The 19,107-nt window shown below is 37.0% G+C and overlaps 1 protein-coding gene and 1 long non-coding RNA gene across 2 annotated transcripts; one reads left to right on the forward strand and one right to left on the reverse strand.

The window, feature by feature from the left end:
* Positions 1-6,197: 6,197 nt before the first annotated feature.
* fastkd5 (FAST kinase domains 5) lies at positions 6,198-10,804 on the reverse strand. Its single transcript, XM_028024413.1, has 2 exons — positions 10,709-10,804; positions 6,198-9,004 (listed from the first exon to the last, which is right to left on the reverse strand). Exon 2 carries the CDS (start codon positions 8,990-8,992, stop codon positions 6,569-6,571), a length of 2,424 nt encoding a protein of 807 aa, XP_027880214.1. The 5' UTR covers positions 8,993-9,004; positions 10,709-10,804; the 3' UTR covers positions 6,198-6,568.
* A 2,250-nt stretch (positions 10,805-13,054) lies between these two features.
* On the forward strand, positions 13,055-18,288 carry LOC114147685 (uncharacterized). The gene is made up of 2 exons (XR_003596097.1): positions 13,055-13,242; positions 17,027-18,288. It is a non-coding gene; the product is annotated as an uncharacterized LOC114147685 (long non-coding RNA).
* The last annotated feature ends 819 nt before the right edge of the window (positions 18,289-19,107 follow it).

The following is a 19,107-nucleotide window of genomic DNA, read 5'->3' on the forward strand; positions in this document are numbered from 1 at the left end:
TGCTAATTAGATTGGAAACACAGAGCTGTTGCTCTCAGTATGTTTGTCTATTAGCAGCTTGCTAAAAATAGTCCCTGTTGTGTGATTGAGGGGACATTCTAATTATGACAACATATGCTTTTGGTTATTGTGGCTCCCTCTTTGCAAAGGCAACTTCTGGTGAACTTTTAAACTAGATTGCAAAGCTGCTACTGTGGTTTTTTGATGCTCCTTCAAGTTGTAATGGATTTCTTCGTGGGTCAAAACTGCAGCTATCACAGAAGAGGATGCAGTTTCTCTAAAATAATTCACAGCCCTTGAGCTCTTTCATATTTTGTTGCATCCCAACCACAGAAGTTGATGTATTTTAAAAGCATTTTATATTAAAGGCCTGTATATAATTGCCCAATTGAAGTAAAATGATATCATATAATTACTACTAAAAGTATAATTACACTAAAAGTGTCTAACAATGTTGTTGAGTGGCTTTCTAGAACTACTGCAGTAAATGGGCCAAGTTTTGTGTGCTTTGTCTCGACTAGTTTGCAAATCCAGAAACTAAGACACTTGCAGATTTCTTGCAAAAACACTCAAGCTCAGTAAAATGGCGCGCGACCAATCCATATATGTCAGTTGCCAGCTCTTTCCACAGATCATCTACTACATTTAGGTCTAAACTTTGACTTGACCATTTTAATAATTGTATCTTCTTTGATCTAAATCATTAATATGTAGAAAAACAGGCCAGACCAGTGAGATGCAAGAGTAAAAGTGAATCTCTGCAACTCCTCCAGAGATGCCACAAGTCTCTTCCCTGCTTCTCTGACTAATCCTCTCATTGCTTGGCATGAGATCACGCTTGTACGGGGTGTGTTAGTAAATTTATAGTTTTCATTTACGCAAAGGTGGAATCGATTTACTTATTAGTTGAATTCTGAATGCTGCTGGCTGCCCTGGATTTAATTTAAGGGTATCAGAGTAAAGGGGACTGCATACTAATGAACACCTCAGATTTTTAAATAAAATTGAATTTGTCGTTTTCCTTCAACTTCCCAATTATTCTGTATTTTTTGTTGGCGTGTCACAAAAACAAATCCTGCAAAAATAAATTTTAATTTATGGCTTCAACATGATGATAAACCTCAAGGTGTGAAAGTATTTTTAAGTAGCTAAAATGTAGCTGGAGTAACGGTTGTTTTTTTTTGTGAGTGTGAACAGCAGTCAATAAAAATAACGTTCTCCTTTGTTTTTATTAGGACAAATGATACAGTAATAATCCGGTTCAGAACAAATCCACTGAGCTCCTGAGGCAAAGCGGTTTATCCCCTGACAAATGATAAACCAAGTACTAGAGCCTGAAGTTAAGTTTCCTTCAAGTCTATCAATACCAGCTAAAACAAGGGCTGAATGGGAAGGCTCCCTATCAGTCATTTCCCCCAGAGCAGTTGCTTAAGCTCTGTCTGTGTGGTTAGAATCTTAAAGGCGAGGATCCACACTCACACTGAATGCCGCTGGGTATTTTGGAAAGAAAGGGGCACTGAGAAAAGAAAAGCAAAACAAAAAAATACACAAGCTCAACATGTGGAAAATGTGAAATACCTCATAAGTCCACATCCAATCCCCTAATTTTGGGAGCATTAGCCAATTTACTTATTTCTTATTACTTTTTTTTTTCAGTGAAGCTGACAGGGACATGCACATTGGGATTTGTCTGTTTATCCAACACAGTAAATGAATAACACCGGACAGAAAGTAGAAGTCCTTACGTTGAGATGACTAAAGAACTGTTGATGTCGGCTTACAGGGGACATTCAGGCTGCGATGGATTAGCTTCAGGCCAGAGAAAAGCAGAAGAATTGAAATGCAAATAAGATGGGGATTACTGAGAGAGCATTCACTTCACAAGTGACTCCTGTATTAACCGGTAAATTACTGCTCATGATTGGGTGAAAAAAGGCTGATAATGAGTTCAATAATAATTCACCTTTTTTTAATGCTATTTACAGAAAGTTAAATATTTGCTTCTGTTTATCTTTGAAACAGAAGCAAATGTGAGAGTGTTTACCTTCTTGTTTATTATACAAGTTTGTATTCTTGTCTTTTTTTGTCTTTTCAGCATTAAGATTCTTTGTTTATGCCAACGGATTTAAGGTTCAAGAGAATCATTTTGGATTGTTTAGGTATGCATATGACATGGCTTTGATAGCTATGTGGCTAGGGATTATATAGGAAGGAAAATTATAAATGATTTAAAAATATATTTTACAAATTTTACTCTTTACTACAAGATCAAATCCATCCCAAAGAATGTGACAAACCCAGCAGGAAGCAGGAATAAAGTTGTGGAGATGTTTAGAGCAGCGTTAGGTCATAAAACAATATCACAGGCTTTTGAACATAAGTCATGTTAACATTGGAGGAGCTGCAGAAACCTAAAGCTCAAGTACAGCATGTGTACAGCACAAATGTTACTATTATAGAGAAGACAACTATTTGTATTGCACTGCACACATCGGATCTTTGTGAAAGATTGATGAGATTACTAAAAGAAAAACAGAAAAAGTTCCATTTGTGCTTTGGTACAAGCGACATATGGACTTTAAATATGGTGGAACTTGGAAACCTTATGATTTCCTGAGGTGATAATTGTAATAAAAAGTTTGAGAATTACTCTCTTACGAATTTTGCAAATTGTTGTTCTGCTACAGAAAGACTGTTTTCACTGAGTTTTGTCTGCAACATCAACCCGAAAACGCAAACATCTTTTTTTGACAGATAACACGTTCGACAATGCAATGAGTTGCAGTTGAATCCAAAGAATGATGATGCCAAATGAGAAATTAAATCTTCTCAACTTCAAAAGCATGCTTTCTGCAAAGCCAGAACTGTGAAATTTGTAGCTGCAGGGGAGGCACTGACTTGAAAGTGTTCAAATTTGACTTCTCTTTTGTAGTTCCTCAGATCTGTGAAGAATATCAGTTATTTACTGGCTTCCTTCAACCTTATCAAAATGCACCTCGTGCCCTTGAGTATGTTCCTGTTTTAACTTTGATTAGTGTTGCAATTAATCATAGTTGTAAACATATTTTTCACACAAAAATGTGTCCATTTTCTTTCAGTGTGTTATCCTAAAGCTAAAACTGAATAACAGCAGATAAGCTTCGTAGCAGTGGTGAACATGCTACAAAGCAAACTAATGTGAACTACACAAGCAATCATTAAGCTATAATATGAGACACAAGGTGACGTTCTCTAGGTAAACATCTCCCTCTGCTGGCAGCATTCGGTCATAGCACATCAAACTAACCAAGATTTCTGCTCTTTCATCCTGATTAGGTAGGAGGAATTGCGAAGCCTCTTTTGCTGCACCCCCTGGGGGTTATCAAGCTTTCCCACAAAATGAGGACAGATGGGGAGTTGATTTTCTTTTCTCCACTTCTAGTTTCTACTGCTCTTTTATGCACACAGACTGTAATATTCAAGAAAGATATGGACTATGATTAAAGATGCACATAATAAGGAAATAACTTATTTTTGCCACTTGACTGTAGATGAAGCCAGGAAAGAGGGCTCACATTAACCTTAAAGTGTTTTTAAGGTTAAGGGATTTTTAGAACTGATTTTAAGGAGCATTTAATGACCTGTTAAAGGTGTTAGTCCCACTTATTTATTATATCTCTCAAATCAACTACAAGAAATATATTTTGATAAGACTAAAAACATAAACCATATGGCTCACACATAAGCTCACACCACAATATTTCACTCAGACTTAATTGATTGTGACTAGTTTTTCCAAAACCAGAATTTTTGGGGGTCTTTTTAGAGTTACACTTGTTGGTGTACTTTGAATCGCTGTCCTAATCCAAATAGGGTTATGTACCAAGAGCCTGAGATATTTACTAAAGATTTTCTGCTATAGAGCAGAATTTGATTCCATAATTTGCAGCAAGATGTCTGAAACAAATCTCTTTTTCTGTCCACTAAATATTTACCTAAGTCTTTGGATCATGAGAATGTTTTTGTGCGGGGAAATGAGATGACCTTATTGGTGAATCATGAAGACTGACCTTATCTAAAGCAAGTTAACCTGACAGCGCTTTAGGTGTTGTTCTAGGTTCCTGTGTGACTTCCTGGATAAGTTATTGCTTGTGGTAAATTTGGTAGCATTTGAAAAGGTTTAATACTATTCAATCTTCATTTGTGGATAACGTATCTCTTTGTTGTTCAAAGGATAAATGACTTTGTAAACCTTTCAATGCTGACAGATATTAATGACTTTCAATGTGTGTTCTTGAATTTCTTTCGATAGGCACATGATGCCTATCCATAGGGCCAGGGTTTACTTGCATTGTATTTCTTGTTTTATTTTGCTGAATTTTTACTATTTGTGACATTATTTTAACACATACATCAGTATTTTAGAACACATCTCTCAGGATCTTTGTCTTTCAGTGTCTCATACTCATCTACACAATTGTTTAGATGATGAGTTAGCTAAACAAGGCTAACTCCTCAGCTTAGCCTTGTTTAGCTAATTTATTTGGTGTGCTTATTTGTTTGTATTTGTTCAAAGCACTTTTATGTGTTCTTGTGAAAAGTGCTTTATAAGACTTTCTGATTAGTTTGAAGAAAGAGACAATTCGACAATCAATTCCAGTGTGAGCAGCTCTAAGAAGGGGTTTTCGTTTCAGCTCAGGTGATTCCCTTTACCATTTCTAAAGAAACTAATTGTGCCTGACAGTAAATAATGTCAAAACGAATTCTTCCTGCTCATTGTTTTTATTTTTATTTTGGACATTTGTCTCTGACAGGAAACCTTGCTTTTGTTTTCCCACATTATAAAAACAGCCAACAAGCTGATCAAAGGCACCGCTGTCAGTGACACAAAGGGAAATGGAGAAGGTATAAAATTTAGGGAGACCACCATAACTATGTGCTCTTTATCTGAGATTCATCACAACTTCAAAATGAGGACAAAAACAAAACAGCACCTGCAAATCATTTCAGTTGTCACGTACACTCTGAAAATATACTCATAAATTCTGAATCAAGTGAATAATTACTCTTCATCATGGTTTCAAAGCACTTTCAGACTTGGCTATTTTTTCTATTAAAAAAAACAAACATCTTCTGAGTCACCTACAATTATTCAGCAATTGTAGCACTTAACTGCTATACAAATACAAAAGTCTTCATAAAGTTCAAGAAGAAATCTATGTCTGTATTTTCTTTCCATCTCAAAAACAATGCATGAGAAAGAATACTACAAAGTACTAAATTTCCATTTGGCAGAGTGGGAAAAGACAGACAGGCAGATGACCTCCAGATTAAAGTCATCTGCCAAAAGCTGAGGGAGGTCAATGCAGCGAAAGGATCAGTTCTTTTCTACTGTGAAAGAATGCATTTTCCAGGTTGAGTGGAGCTGTGACCAGACTGTCACTTAGTATGCAGAGACACTGTCAATGAGATTTTAAGCAATGCCCCGTTTGCATTGTATTGGTAAATCACGTTTTCTACCAGCAATTGAAGTTAACGGAATGTCAGAAATACTGACTTTGAGTCAAATAGAAAGCTAAAGCTCCTTCCACTATTTTTGGTGTCCCTGGTAAAGTTGTATGCAAAAACTTTAAATGTGCATATAAAATCTGTGTTAAATGTTTCTTTCCCTTGCTTTCATTTTTAAAGTTTCTCTTTAAAAATAAAAGTTTCTCTTTTATTCAACAAGGTCTCCCTTTTTTTCACTTTTTCTAGTTAAGTAGGGTGACCCTGAAGCATTTTGCATTGTTGTCTTCTTACTTCGGTAACACTTTATTTGACAGGTTGTGAATAAGACTGTCATGACACCGTCATAAACATGACATAACACCTTTCATGAACATGAGTAAATCTTCATGAATATTTATGAATGTTGTCATAAGTGTCATGACACTTTTAATACAAAGTTGCCATTATTCAAAATGTCTTCGTTGGAATGCAAATAATGACCCGGCCAGAACACGGTGCATTAAATAATAAAACATGACTGAACGGAGCTTGGAGGCAGATAAATTTTCCTCAAGAAATTTTGATAATCGAGGTACTTGAATCACTTGAGCTTCACTCAAGGAATCGTTTCAACCCTAATGGGGGGCCACCTAACGAGGACTGTTCACAAAAAGATGGATTCATAATCTAACTTTTGCAAAAGATTGCGATGAAAAAAAGAACGCATGCTGTTTTTGAATTAAAATGGGCATTACATTTTATTATCTTAAGGGTATCTGCCCTTAGGAAATCAGACAGCTCTTTTACTTTTAACATCTTTCCTCATTTTTTTCCTAAAGATTTATACAGGATTTATGTCACAGTAGAGGTATAAAAAGTTAATTGTTTTTAATGGTCCCAATGTATAATAATCAAACAACCTCCCATTCTAGATGTGAATACAGTTTGAAAATCCATTGCACATACAAAACAAACAGAACTAAATTATCTACTTAGTAGATGTTTCTGTATTTTGCACATACTCAAGATTTTAGGATGCAACAGGACCCTGGACATTTTTGCAACACTGTTCAACATGAATTTTCTAGAGGTTTCTGAAACCTTACAGACTGTCATAGATTTTGCAGTGTAGATATGCCAGTTTCTCTGCCCTGCTTTTCCTCAGCATTGAAGACCACTCCCAATGGCTCAGTTCTACCACCCTGTATCCCGCAATTTTCAAGTGTCGTCTCTTCATGGCATGAAGCCCCAGCAGCTGCTGTGACTGTATGCAGTAGTGGTTCCTGTTTGAAATCTGAACAGCAATTTTGACTGAGTCTTTAATGCCTTGGCGAACCGAGTCCTGGTGAGTACGGTCGCTGCGGCTGGGTTTGGTGAGGGCTTCTATCATGTCATTGGTCAAATCTAGAACTGAATCAAACACTCTCCCACCTTCGTCAGGTGGTAGCCTTTGGTGTGGTGTCTCTCCAACTGAGGAAGCTGCTATAGTTGTTGGAGGAAGTTCAGTTGAGTTTTTGCCTTTTATTAGTTGTGCTACAAGGTTGTCTGTGATCGTTACTCCTGAGTTTATTTTCTCCCAGCTTTGGGAAGAAGGAACCATTGTGGGATTCTGCTTAGGGCACAGTACATTCACAGGTATTGGTTGTCCTTCGGGGTCCAGATGTATTTCCAGATCGATGGAGCGAGTGTGCGGCATGATCATTCTTTTGCATACAAATTTGTCTCCACCGAGAAGATCCTGAAGAGCCGATTCTGCCTCCAAAACCTCTGGTTTTAGGCAAACGTCTGACTGTGCAAACTTCCACAGCATTTCCGCCACCTCTTCTCTGAGTTCGCCACTCAATCGTGGGCCTTTCCACTGAGGGAGCTCCAGAGTCACAGCTGCATCCAAGGTGAACAAATCTTTTTTCAGCTCTAGCTTGGAGTTTCTCAGTGTTAAGTGGACAAACTCAGGACTTAGAGCTAATGTAACAAGATCCTCTGGAAATTGAGAAACAAAAGCCAAACCTAGAAGACCAGTCAGCAGGTGTTCAGGGTATCGCTGGAACTCTGCCTTCCTCTGCCTCAGGGCATCTGTCAGGCTCGGATAAAAACTCTGACTCTGAGCTGGAAGGAACCCTAAGGTGGAAAAGGCCCACAGGAGTTTGCTTGAGTCTTTACTCCTGCAATGTGGCACAAGAGAGGGAACTCTCTCTGCAATAGAAGTCAGGATGCTATCATTACAATAATGAAGAGCTGAACAAGTTAAAGTCACATGCATCAGGCCCTGGACTCCCATCCGATGAGCCCGTTGAGGAACTTCCCTCCCCATGGCTTCCAACCATGACCTGTGAAAAAGATAGCTGAAACGCAGGTATTTCAACACATTGACCATTGCAAAGTCACCCATCTCAGTCACAACAGAGAGTGCCTTATCAACAATACGAGTCACTGCTCCCACTGGAAGAGAGGTTTGGGCTTTAAAGAGTCCCAGACAAACAGTGCCAACCTCCTCAGGATGCATTTGTGCTAAATGACGCATGAGAAGTTGCTTTATAGGACAGATTAAGTCTTTTGGACAGTGCCTACCTTCTCCTATTATGTAAAGGAGCTGCACCAGCTCAGGGACACCTACTTGTCCCAAATAAAGATGAACTGACTCAAAGAGACATTGCAAGAACTGTGGCACCTGTCTCCCAATACAGCGCCACAAGTCAGCAGCTAATAATAACTGATGTAGAGTCAACTGGTTGGCCCGACGGCTCAGTTCGGCTTCGTACACCTCGAGCATGGTGTGGGACGAGGGTATCTCCAACCACACAAACGACTGTAACACCTCCAGCAGCTGTAGCTCAGAGAAGAGACGGAGGTGCTCTACAGAATATCGGAGAAGCATGATAAACCGCTGGTCACTTTGGAGCAGAGGCATCTTGTCTGGGTGCAACTTGCTGAGCTCCAAGAGAAACTGCAACACGTCAGGTGGCTTCATCCTGGCCCTTAAAACAGACACTTTTTGAAGTCGTGGCAACAATTCTACCCATTCTACTGGTTGTGGTCGCTGGGTGCGGTCAAGGGACAGGAAAGCGTACTCTGGTCTGCATTTAAGGAAGGCTCGTGTGTCAACTTTAACATCTGGTGTGACTGGCTTCCTGTTGTAGGATGACACAGATGGTGCTTCGGTTTCAGATGCTCTGTTTAGAGCTAAATCAAGAAGTGTGTTTTTGGAGCTTGAGAGGTGCCGTGAGCAACTCACGCTGTAGTGGTTGCTCTGCTGCCAAAAGGAAGCACTGAAAAACTGCTCCTCTTCAGAGCTATCCATCTGACTGCGAGAATTAGCAGAGGTCCTTGTAACATGATATGACGAAGGATTGTAATACAGTTTGTATCCACGTTGGAAGGAAACATCCAGGTGATCCGTCACATTCTTGTTTTCCTCCTGTTCACTTATCTCTTCCCTTGTTTTGGTGTGATTGTGTTGACCTTGGGTGAGACTTCTTCTCCAGCCAGGGAGGGAGCAGACCCGCCGACACAGCACACGGGTGGCCATCAGTGTGCCACGCTGAAACAATTTGAACACATGAAAATCCAGTCAACTTGAGATTATAATGTTAAAAAAGCACAGAAAGCATTCAAACTGGAGCGGTTTGCAGTACCTTACATAAGTATTTGCACCCCTTGAACTTTGTTGAGTTTAATAATAACCACCACAATTTGCAATACATTTTATTAGGATTTCCCATGATATACTAATACAAGGTAGTGCATTATTGTGAAATGGAAGAAAATTTCTGGGGGTGTTTTTTTGTTTGTTTTAGCAAAGCAAAATCTGAAAAAGGCTGTATTTTTATTCAAAAACTTTTACTCTGACACACCTAAATAAAATTATATGCAACCAATTACTTTCAGAATGAGTGGAGGCCAAACTGCAACACTAAAGGAAGGTCTAGTGAATCAATATGAACTATTTTCATATCAATTAGCTAATCTAACCATCTAATTGTTTATTAGATTTTAAAAATCTCATTAAAAAAAATCTAATAAACCATAAATCAACAATTAACTGTAAGTTGATTAATTGTTTGCATCCTTATACATGATGTTATACATAATGGAAAACTAACACTGCACATCGTCCTGAAAACACAATCTCACCAGCGAAACCAGCTAGTGGGAGCATCAAGCTAGGATGCGTTCATGCTTTCCGCAGTAAATGGGACAGTGCTCAGAATTGATGGTAAAATGGATGGAACAAATGAAAGGGGGAAAATTGGAAGAAAACCAATAAGTGGCAACAAAACACTTGCACTTGCAGAGAAGGATGAACTTCCAGCAAGACAATAAACCAAAACTTACAGCCAAAAGTAGAATAGATTGGTAGATTAAACTGTATTACTACTCAAAGTTTTAAATTGAACTTAAAATCTGAATTCTTAAAAATCTATATTCACAGGTGATTTCTATATTACCTGTATGAGCTTCAGCTTTTTTACAATGAAGAATTTAGCCTCTAGCTGTGCAAATCTGGTAAAGAAATACTCCAAAAGAACTGAAGTTGCAGCTGATGTCGATGTATTCAGTCCTGACTGAATACAAATTCATGTCACATTCCTCAGATTTGTGTTCACAAAATAGTTTTTAATCCACCTCACAAATAAGTAATACCTTGGTTTGAGCTGTCACAGAAGATCCCAACAATACATAAAAACTTAAAGATGTAAAAGGACAAAAGGTGAAAAGTAAGATGGTAAAAAATACTTCCACTGGACAGTATATATTGTTGCCCAAACACAAAACAAGCTAAAAAATCAGTCTGATAAAAAACACCACAAATTTACTGAAGTTAATTTTACAGCATAATACAGAGATTTTGAGGAAAACTACATTACACAGCTAGGCAGTGTCATAAATAATCATTTTATTTTGACTAAACATATTAAAGCTGTAACGACAAACTCAGCAAAAGAAATTAATGCCCGTGGCATAATTTATATTGCTTTACTTGCCACTATCGACAAAAAGCCGTTTTAGTGACAATTGAGTTACGCTAAAAAGGTATGTTAACACAAATAAATGCTCACACATTTACTTTGTTTTTTTAAGTGTGTAAGGTTCTCCGTTTCCCTATACTAACCGATTTTTACACAGAAGCTGTGTTTCGGGGACCAAAGTTCATTTTGACTCTGTTTTAACGGAGTTGTTTTGAGTCCAACATTCTCAATCTTTAAATGATCTAATTTTGTAATAAGGGCTTTTCTTAACTCACCCTCTACTCTTCAATGCAGCTGTGAAAGACACCGTAAAACCTCATGGAACTGTGCACAGAAGACACATTTTACCATTTCAGAAGAGTTACAGTCAAACCGGAAATCGGGGGATTTCATTTCCAAAATAAAAGAAGACAAGCTGTTGTAAATCACACGATGGGCATCAATAATGTTTTAGATCTAAGTAGATCAATTTATTTGTCACATAGTCATCGGCTAAATGTATTTCTAAAAGTGAAATAGTTGTAGTGAACTTCTTCCTGTGTCGATGTTCTTTTATTGTGAAAGAAAACACTTCATGGGACGGGGAGAGCTTCTGCTTTTCAACTGAACAGCGTTTGACCTATGGCAACCGGTTAGGCTCAAACAACAGAAAACAGAAATTCAATTTCGGAAATGTGAATTAAAAATATTGATATTGAGTTTATTAGCTTTTTGAAACGTAAAAATTGTAAAAATCTATTGAACTTAAATTAATATTTTTTTTTATGGGGAATGCTTTTATTTTCAGTTTGTTGCTCCTTTTAGAATACAAGTCTAAATGCTGCTAAACTGCTTTGGTCAATATAAAGTAAAAGTCATCATATGTTAAATTTATTTTTTTTTAAATTTATTTATTAAAAGCAGTATGTTGTATTCTTTAGTAGTTCTTTATGTGCATATGGTGTTCTTTTGATGTGGCACATTGATGATGTGCTAAACACATATGAATTATGGTTGTTTGGATTCATCACATCTCCCAAGGGGTTTTAAAATACATTACAATTGTAACATCTCTAACACAGCCCGTAATTACAGAAAGCCCTGCTATTTTTAATTTTTGCTGTTGGCTTTGTGGCAGCCTCCATGACTGGTTTTTATCATTTTTAAGGGAAACATCCAATTTCAGTGTGGTTTTTGATGCCCCATAAATTTCCCCCAATACTGATGCCTTTTATAACTGTACATTGTGTGGATAATTTGCTTTGTACCCTTTTCCTGTCTGGAATATTTGTACGATAAAATGATTTTGATCCACATTACTATGCCTTTAATGAAAAGATGCCAATGATGAGACAATCCTGCCATCAGCTGTGATTCATTTCAAGTTAATCAAACTAACTTTTATAGTTGATAGATGTAAACACAAGATGACTAAATGTCAATGGCTTGTTTTAAATCACAGGAAAGCATTGCAGCAGGAGTGTGTACACTTTTGAGATCAATACATTTTATATTGTTTTCTGTTGACTTTATAATTTAAAATTCTGTCATTGTTTTTCTATCTCAACCTCTTAAACTTCAATCATTGTCGGAAACCTGGTGACAGCTGCAAAAATATTCAAGACAATAATCATCAGTGCCGTAAAAGTCCCTTTGAGTTTCAATCTGTAGTTCTCAGAGTCAAAGTACAAATATTGCTCCTACTTAGTTGCACTTTTAAATAAAAGTACAAGTAACTATACTAAGTGTACTAAGTAAATAAGTATACTCGAAACAGTATTGGGGATTATGCACATTCTTGTCACAACTTTCTTTTATGATGATTGAAGTACTTTACTGAAACAAAATTAATCTTTAAAAAACTGACCTGATGATTGTTAAAATAAAAAGTTATTATAAAAGTAGAACAATCAGTATAACAAACATTTTAGATAACTAGATACAAAAAAAAAATAATGCTTATTCTAAAAAAAATGTATTTTGAATTTGACTCAGCTCTCCTTTAACAAAATGTTAACAAAACCATGATCCTGACCTGTTTCAAAACAATGTTTCTATTTTATTCATAAGATTCATCTGAGAAATTAAATCTTTAACTTTGAGCTTGTTTCACAATGCAACATGAAGATGAAGCATTCGTTTTTAATGCAAATGTACTTAAAGAAAAGCTGGACAAACTGTAATTAAATATTGTTGTTTTGTAAAGAAAATTCATTTAAAAACTAAGTGTGACAAGGTTTTGCTTGCAAATTGAGCTTGGAGTACAAGCTAAAACTCATGATGCAAAATTTGATGGTGAATTTCAATAATAAAAAAAGTATTTTATTCCAAAATAAAATAATAAAAAAAAATAAAAATGAAAAATATGTCTCATTAAGTTATGTTTTATGGTTTTATTTATTTTTTGAAAAATCAAAAAATACATCCGTTATAAAAAAATAAATAAAATCAAACACATTTCCAATTAAATAAAGTTATTCAAAACATTAGATGCAAACTTTAATTCAATTAAATTGGTTTTCTTTTCTCGTAATGAAAAGGAATAAGATTCACCTGAAGACGCACGGGCAGAAGCGGACAAACTTGGCAGAGGAAGTAGCAGATTTATGTTAATGAAGTGAGTTGGGGTCCGGGCTGGGAGCCGCCCTTCATTCACCACATGGTTAAACCCAGACTCTACTCGCGCCACTTTCGCAATCTTACTACGACTCTCAAACTCTCAGCAAATCAAAATAGTAGCACATGGTTGCGGACTTTTACTTCCCCCCCCCCTCTAAGTCTTCGTTGAACGCGAGATTTCTTCTCAGTTTTGCAAGAAACAGAGTAAATGGTAAGTCAGAATAAGTCAGTGAAGATGGTGGATTTTTTTTTTTTAGAAGCTGATGTCTAATACCACGCGTGTTATTGGCAGGAAACCTGTTGTTAGCCTATTTTTGGGGGGAGATGCTTGAAGAAAGTGAAATACTTAACGCGACGCGGAGCCCACATGCGCGTTTAAAGTAATGACGTGTTTTAATCTGGATGTATCGCATGTGAAAATAATGTTGTGGAAGCTCCTGCCAACCTCTCCACCATGATAGTAGAATGAGGGAGATTTGAAACGCATGTGTCGCTGCGGCTGCACCTCAAGCACGATACCTCGGGAAAGTGGCTCTCTCCAGTTAATAAACAAAACTCTGCACTTTATAGCTGCAGTTTCGTCATTTAAACTCTTGTACTCGTGCTACAGACCGACATGTGGCTAAGACGCGATGTTTTCGAGCAGTTTCTGGACAGTGCTGTGCATTTAAAAGTGCCTCCAGAACAAAGCAGTAGCACATGGGACTGCAAGCAGGCCGCAGCTATCCTGTTAGCCGCTAATGCAAACTCGGGCTCGCACGTACAAACTGTGGCTGTTTACATGAGTCATTATCGGCTGCAGTGGTGGAGTGTGTAACCGGAAGAACGCGTAGTCGTATTTGCAGTTGTTAAATTTCCCCAATTAGGTTATATTTAAACTATAAACGAGAAGCGGAGCTTGCTAACACTAGATAAGTACTGAGAGAAGACGAAGTGTGGCTGTGCCCACTGCAAGAATACTTTTTGTGTACGAAACTACTACCGCAGGTGTTCAGTTGCGTGGGGGAAAAAACTGTGTCGGACATGATTATTTTCTAAAACTAGTCGAAGTAGCGCATTTATTCCATCTTTTTTGAAGAAGCCTGTGTGTGGACCCCTAGCTTGTTGTGTGTTGGGACTACTGCTTAAGTTTGCTGTGCGTGGTGCGTTAAGTCGTTACGTGTAGTCACGACTCCCACGCATCGGGTTCGCTTTTGCGCTTAAACGTTTTAGCGTTGCAGTTTTATTTCTGTTATGATTCCAGAGAACAACACGGGTAGATATATCAAACGCGTGAAAGTACGGACTTCTGGGCGCCATGTTAGTGCGTGGGGGAGGGGCACAGAAATAATGCTGGAGCGCCAATGTTGGTGTCCTCAAGCAGTCCAGGTTCAAATTGAGGTCCCGCATTCAACTTTGATGTAGAAAACATTACTATAGTAGCTTTAGGCCAATCCTGTTAGCTACCTAAGTACTTTAAATAAATATACACAATCCAATAATTATCTCTGCAATCATTTATTCTGCTGGTTAAATAAGAACATTTAATTGTAGACCTCACCTACACTACTCCCTCTGTTTTTTACTTTAAATTAAATAAGCTTTGATTTAAGGGACTTCAGTTAGAGACTGCAATACATATGCAGTTATTGGCAAAGTCATAATTAACTGCATTAACAGTCAAACAAAAAGACAAACTCTGACCTATAAATGATTGTAGTAGGTAATGTTGTGCTTAACATATTTTGCTCTTTTCCAACAGGCGAACTTCCTCAATTTGCATTTAGAGTTTAAAACAAGGAGAGCCAATAGGTGAAGAAAATATTAAAATGCCTTTACTGTTTTTATTTTATTTAGTAAAGAAAGCACAATTGATCATGTGAAAAGTTAGCCCCTAGGTCTTGGTTATTAAAAATCTCCAGATTTTCTCTCCACACCTCACTTTGTAGCTCATTAAAAGGTTGTTTTTTTTTTTCTCTGTAGAAAAGAAGCGGTCTGACAGTGTGAAATATCAAGCAGAGCCTGAAAGGTTAGAAATGCATCAGTCAGTTAGCCTCACATAGCAAGTAGCCAGTTTTTCCTTTACCGACTTTGGTGATTTACCGGTTGGATGCTGAATTTTTTGTTTTATTTATTCTTTATTCAGAAGTGTCCAAGTCCAGTACTCAGGACCTACTATCATGTAACTTTTAAATGCACCACTTTTCCAAAATGCCTGAGCACATGGCTCAATTCTCTCAACATGTCAATAAGCTCTGCAGAAGCCTGGTAATGAATCAGTCATTCGGTTTAGGTGCATTAATAGCAGAAATGCATCTAAAAGTTGTTGAATAAATAACTTCTATGCATATTTTTTAATGCATAACTTTTTTTTTGTTCATAATTGGGGATATTTTAGTAATTCATTTATAATCTGTTGTATTAAAGTACTATCTCATTAAATAACTTGAAACACTTGAGGAAAACTACCTAAATTTAATTGTAGTTTTAAAGTGCTTGCTTATAAGAAATAATGATAGGGTAACATATGTATGACAAGCTGATCTTTATTAGTTGAGTAGTCAAGTTGGCACATTTGAAATCCATTTTTATTTCCCAAACTGATTTCATTTTTCCCTTATCAGGCTATTTGCCTAGGTTGCCAGCTGGCAGTGGATTGTCTATGAGGCAAGAAAATAATGATTTATTCCAATCAGTTTAGTTTGTCTTTCTTGTAGATGAATTAATCTCACATTAGAATTATTGCTGAATATACCCAGAATAAGACAGTGGTATTGCAGTAAAGGCAATTTTGTAACTTGATTATAAATCCTTAATGTATTAAAAATCCCAACATAACTTATCCTTAAGAATCTGTGCTGTCACATTGGTCATGAATGTACAGTTGGTGGATGAAACTGTTGCAACACATTCACTTGCACCACAGTCACAATTCCTCTTTAAAATTGTTGTATAAAATGTATGATTTGACATCTTCTACTCAGATATTTGTACATTTGTTTTGTATACAAGGCCTAACTTTGACACCATTTTTTTAATAAGCTGCTTTTGACCACAATCGTCAGTCTTTACATACTAAGTTGTAAAACTGGTTATATCTTTTATAGTTTCTGGCACAAAAACGTTTGGTAGGCATGGAGATGAAAGCCATCAGTTTGAATAATCTCCAGATATCCATTCTGTATGAACGCTTGATAAATGTTGTTTGTACAACCTTGGAAAATTGTTTTGCAGACATTTGTTTTGCAAAATATTTGTGCTAATCTGGACCTGACCATTTTTGAATGTTGATTGCTAGCCCAGGCAACAAATGTTTTCAGGACAAAACTAATACCGATTATACCATTGAAATCCGTATTTCCTTTTAAACAAATAGAACCAGATGAAAATGGTAAATTTAATTCAAATCCAACCTTGACTTCCCTTAATCAAAAATGTTTTAATGGTATTAATATGCTTGGTTTTTCAGTTGAATGTTATAATTTTGAAAAGGTCAAACGTATCTAATCCTTAAATAGTGGTACGTGTTGCTCTTGTTAAAAAAATAAAATCGGATGGTGAATGAGAAGCAGTTTGTTTAAAAGTGACTGGGATCTACACAAATATTGATTTGCCACTTGTGCATCTCTATCCGGTTCAATACAGTGCTTCTTGGTAGCTTTTATATAATGATGCCTACCAACAAAAAAAACATGTGGTTGATTTATATACTTCCTCCTCAGCTGTGTTGGAGGAATGATTATAATGGAACCATTAATTGTCTGGAACTCACTGATTTCAGCTCTTTTATTACCCAGATGTTTTTGCTCCCGTTATTCACAAAATTAAATTGAATCTCTTTGGGTACTTTCACCACCTGGCCTCAGCATGTTGATGGATGTGAACTTTCTGCACGTCTTTTGCTTTTTGTAGCTTGCATAATGCATTGTGAATGTATGGTAATGCCGGGAGGGACAATGTGCTCACTTCTGAATTTAAGTTGCTGACCTGCTCTTAATACTTATTTACTGTTGCAGGAACCCCGCATGCATCTTCACCTGCTGGCCAGCACCCATCTTATTTTAAAGAAGTCGTCGTCTGGCCTCAAAGGAAATGCCACATGAACATTTTAAAATCACTGTAGTGTCAAAGTGCTTACAGTGCAGGTAGTTTTCTAAAAATCTACTGCAGTGAAGGCACTTTCAGCACTGTGCTGATAATGTGAACTAAAGGAGTGGGTCTATTCACCAAGCCCAGCTGGGTTGTGACTGCACTGAATGGACTGAATGCGACTGCTCTTGTTGACGCACATCTGCAGGATCTCGCCTTCTTGCTGTAAAAGGTTACTGTGGGCTTTATGGAGCCAAGAATCAATATTTGAAGAAAACATGCAGAATTTGTAAGATATTTTATCTAGCATTAGCCATGAAACAATCTTTCTTCTAGCTGAATTTCATGCCCATTTGTATCACAACATTTGCTTTTGTTTTGTCTTCTAGTGCTTATGCTAAGGTGCATCTAGTGCAGATAGTGAAATAGACTAGCACCTACTGCCCTAAGTGCTCCTTCTGGCATAAGGAGCTGGGATTCTCATCTGCCTCGTTCTACAAGTGTTCATCTATAAACAAACGGTATTGTCAGTTCTCTGTTAGTTTTGCATAGTTGCGCTGCAAGAAGAAATGAGTTGTGCAAATCTATGCAAAACTGACGGGGCCCTGTGTTTCCATCCGAATCCTACCAATAATTTAAATTCTTCCCATATGGCGGTCAATCGGGTTTCCTCCTCTGCTCCGTTTAAAAAGGCAAATGCAGGTTTCAGTAGTATTAAAGTGCTTATAGTGCAGGTAGTTATGTGGATTTCTACTGCAGTGTGAGCACTTGAAGTACTTCTAGACTTGATCCTCATGAGGAAAAGCTGCGGGGGTATCTTGCACACGTGGGTCTCTGGTTAGTTTTGCTGGTTTGCTTTCAGCTTTTTAAGGTAGTGCTGTGCAAATCCATGCAAAACTGATCATAGAACTGAAATGAGTCTTGTCAGAAAGGATCCCTTTCTGTGCAGGTTGGGAGAGGTGGCAGTGCTCTATGCTTAAGTGGTATTGCACTTGTCCCGGCCTGTTGAGGACAGGGAACAGTTCTGCATCCGTCAAGAATTTATCGTCCTGGTTGTATCAATTTCCTGTACATGTTCTAGACATTCATGCTGTTCGGTCAATTTTTGGGTTTGCTAATGTTTGTACATTTTTTATGCTCTCTTAAGGAACTGTAAAATTAAATTTGAAATATAACATGTTTAAAATTATTACTTTTTTGTGTTATGTTTTTAAATAAAAAAAAGCTCTTTCCACATCAGGATACCTTTTCTTCTTTTTAATAGTTATATATTATGGAACAAATTTAGACTATTTTTTTCCTTCAATGTTTTATTTTAGTCATTTTCAAATAAAGTAAATTCATAGTGCAATAGTCTTTACAATGTTTATGTGTTTGAAAGGTACTTTTTTTGAAATCTCAATATTTGCCCCAATTATCCTAAATTTGTGCTGATTTAAAATGATAGAACTCATGTCTCAAATTTGTACATCTGTTGCCATTTCTGTTTTCTTAATCATGTATCGACTGAAGGAATATCAATTATAAAATGCACTAATTGCTTTGTGTTGGTCGAGCTAATAATTTAGTTGAGCTGTGTCAAATTCAAATCTCATGAGGCAGCCTAATAAGATGAATGGGTTTGTGCAACGTTGGAGCTTTTTAATCAGTCATCCCTTGTACGTAATGGCAAAGATGAACTTTATGCAGTAGGTAGTGATATGACTGGGGTTGAGTGTTCAAAAATATGTGCTGTTCTTATTGAAAATGAGTAATTAATGCTGTGGTGATCTGTGGATGTCTCATAAGAAAATGCTACAATGAACAGTCAATTCTACAGTTGATTCAAAATTAGTGATCAGCTGTTTTAATGCAAGATGTTGCAGTTGAAGGTGGTTCTTCAGTTGAGTCTCCTAATCTGTAAAAATGTAATTAGTTTAACAATATTTTTCCTTTATCTCAATTTTAATCACACCTATTTTTATGGATCCCTGTCGAACCTTAAAGGAAATTTTGATTATAAATCCTT

Source organism: Xiphophorus couchianus, chromosome 7 (genome assembly GCF_001444195.1).
Source record: "Xiphophorus couchianus chromosome 7, X_couchianus-1.0, whole genome shotgun sequence".
NCBI lineage: Eukaryota > Metazoa > Chordata > Actinopteri > Cyprinodontiformes > Poeciliidae > Xiphophorus > Xiphophorus couchianus.

Excerpts from the sequence above, each read along its gene's own strand:
- fastkd5 (XM_028024413.1), bottom strand. The coding sequence starts at position 8,992 with ATGGCCACCCGTGTGCTGTGTCGGCGGGTCTGCTCCCTCCCTGGCTGG.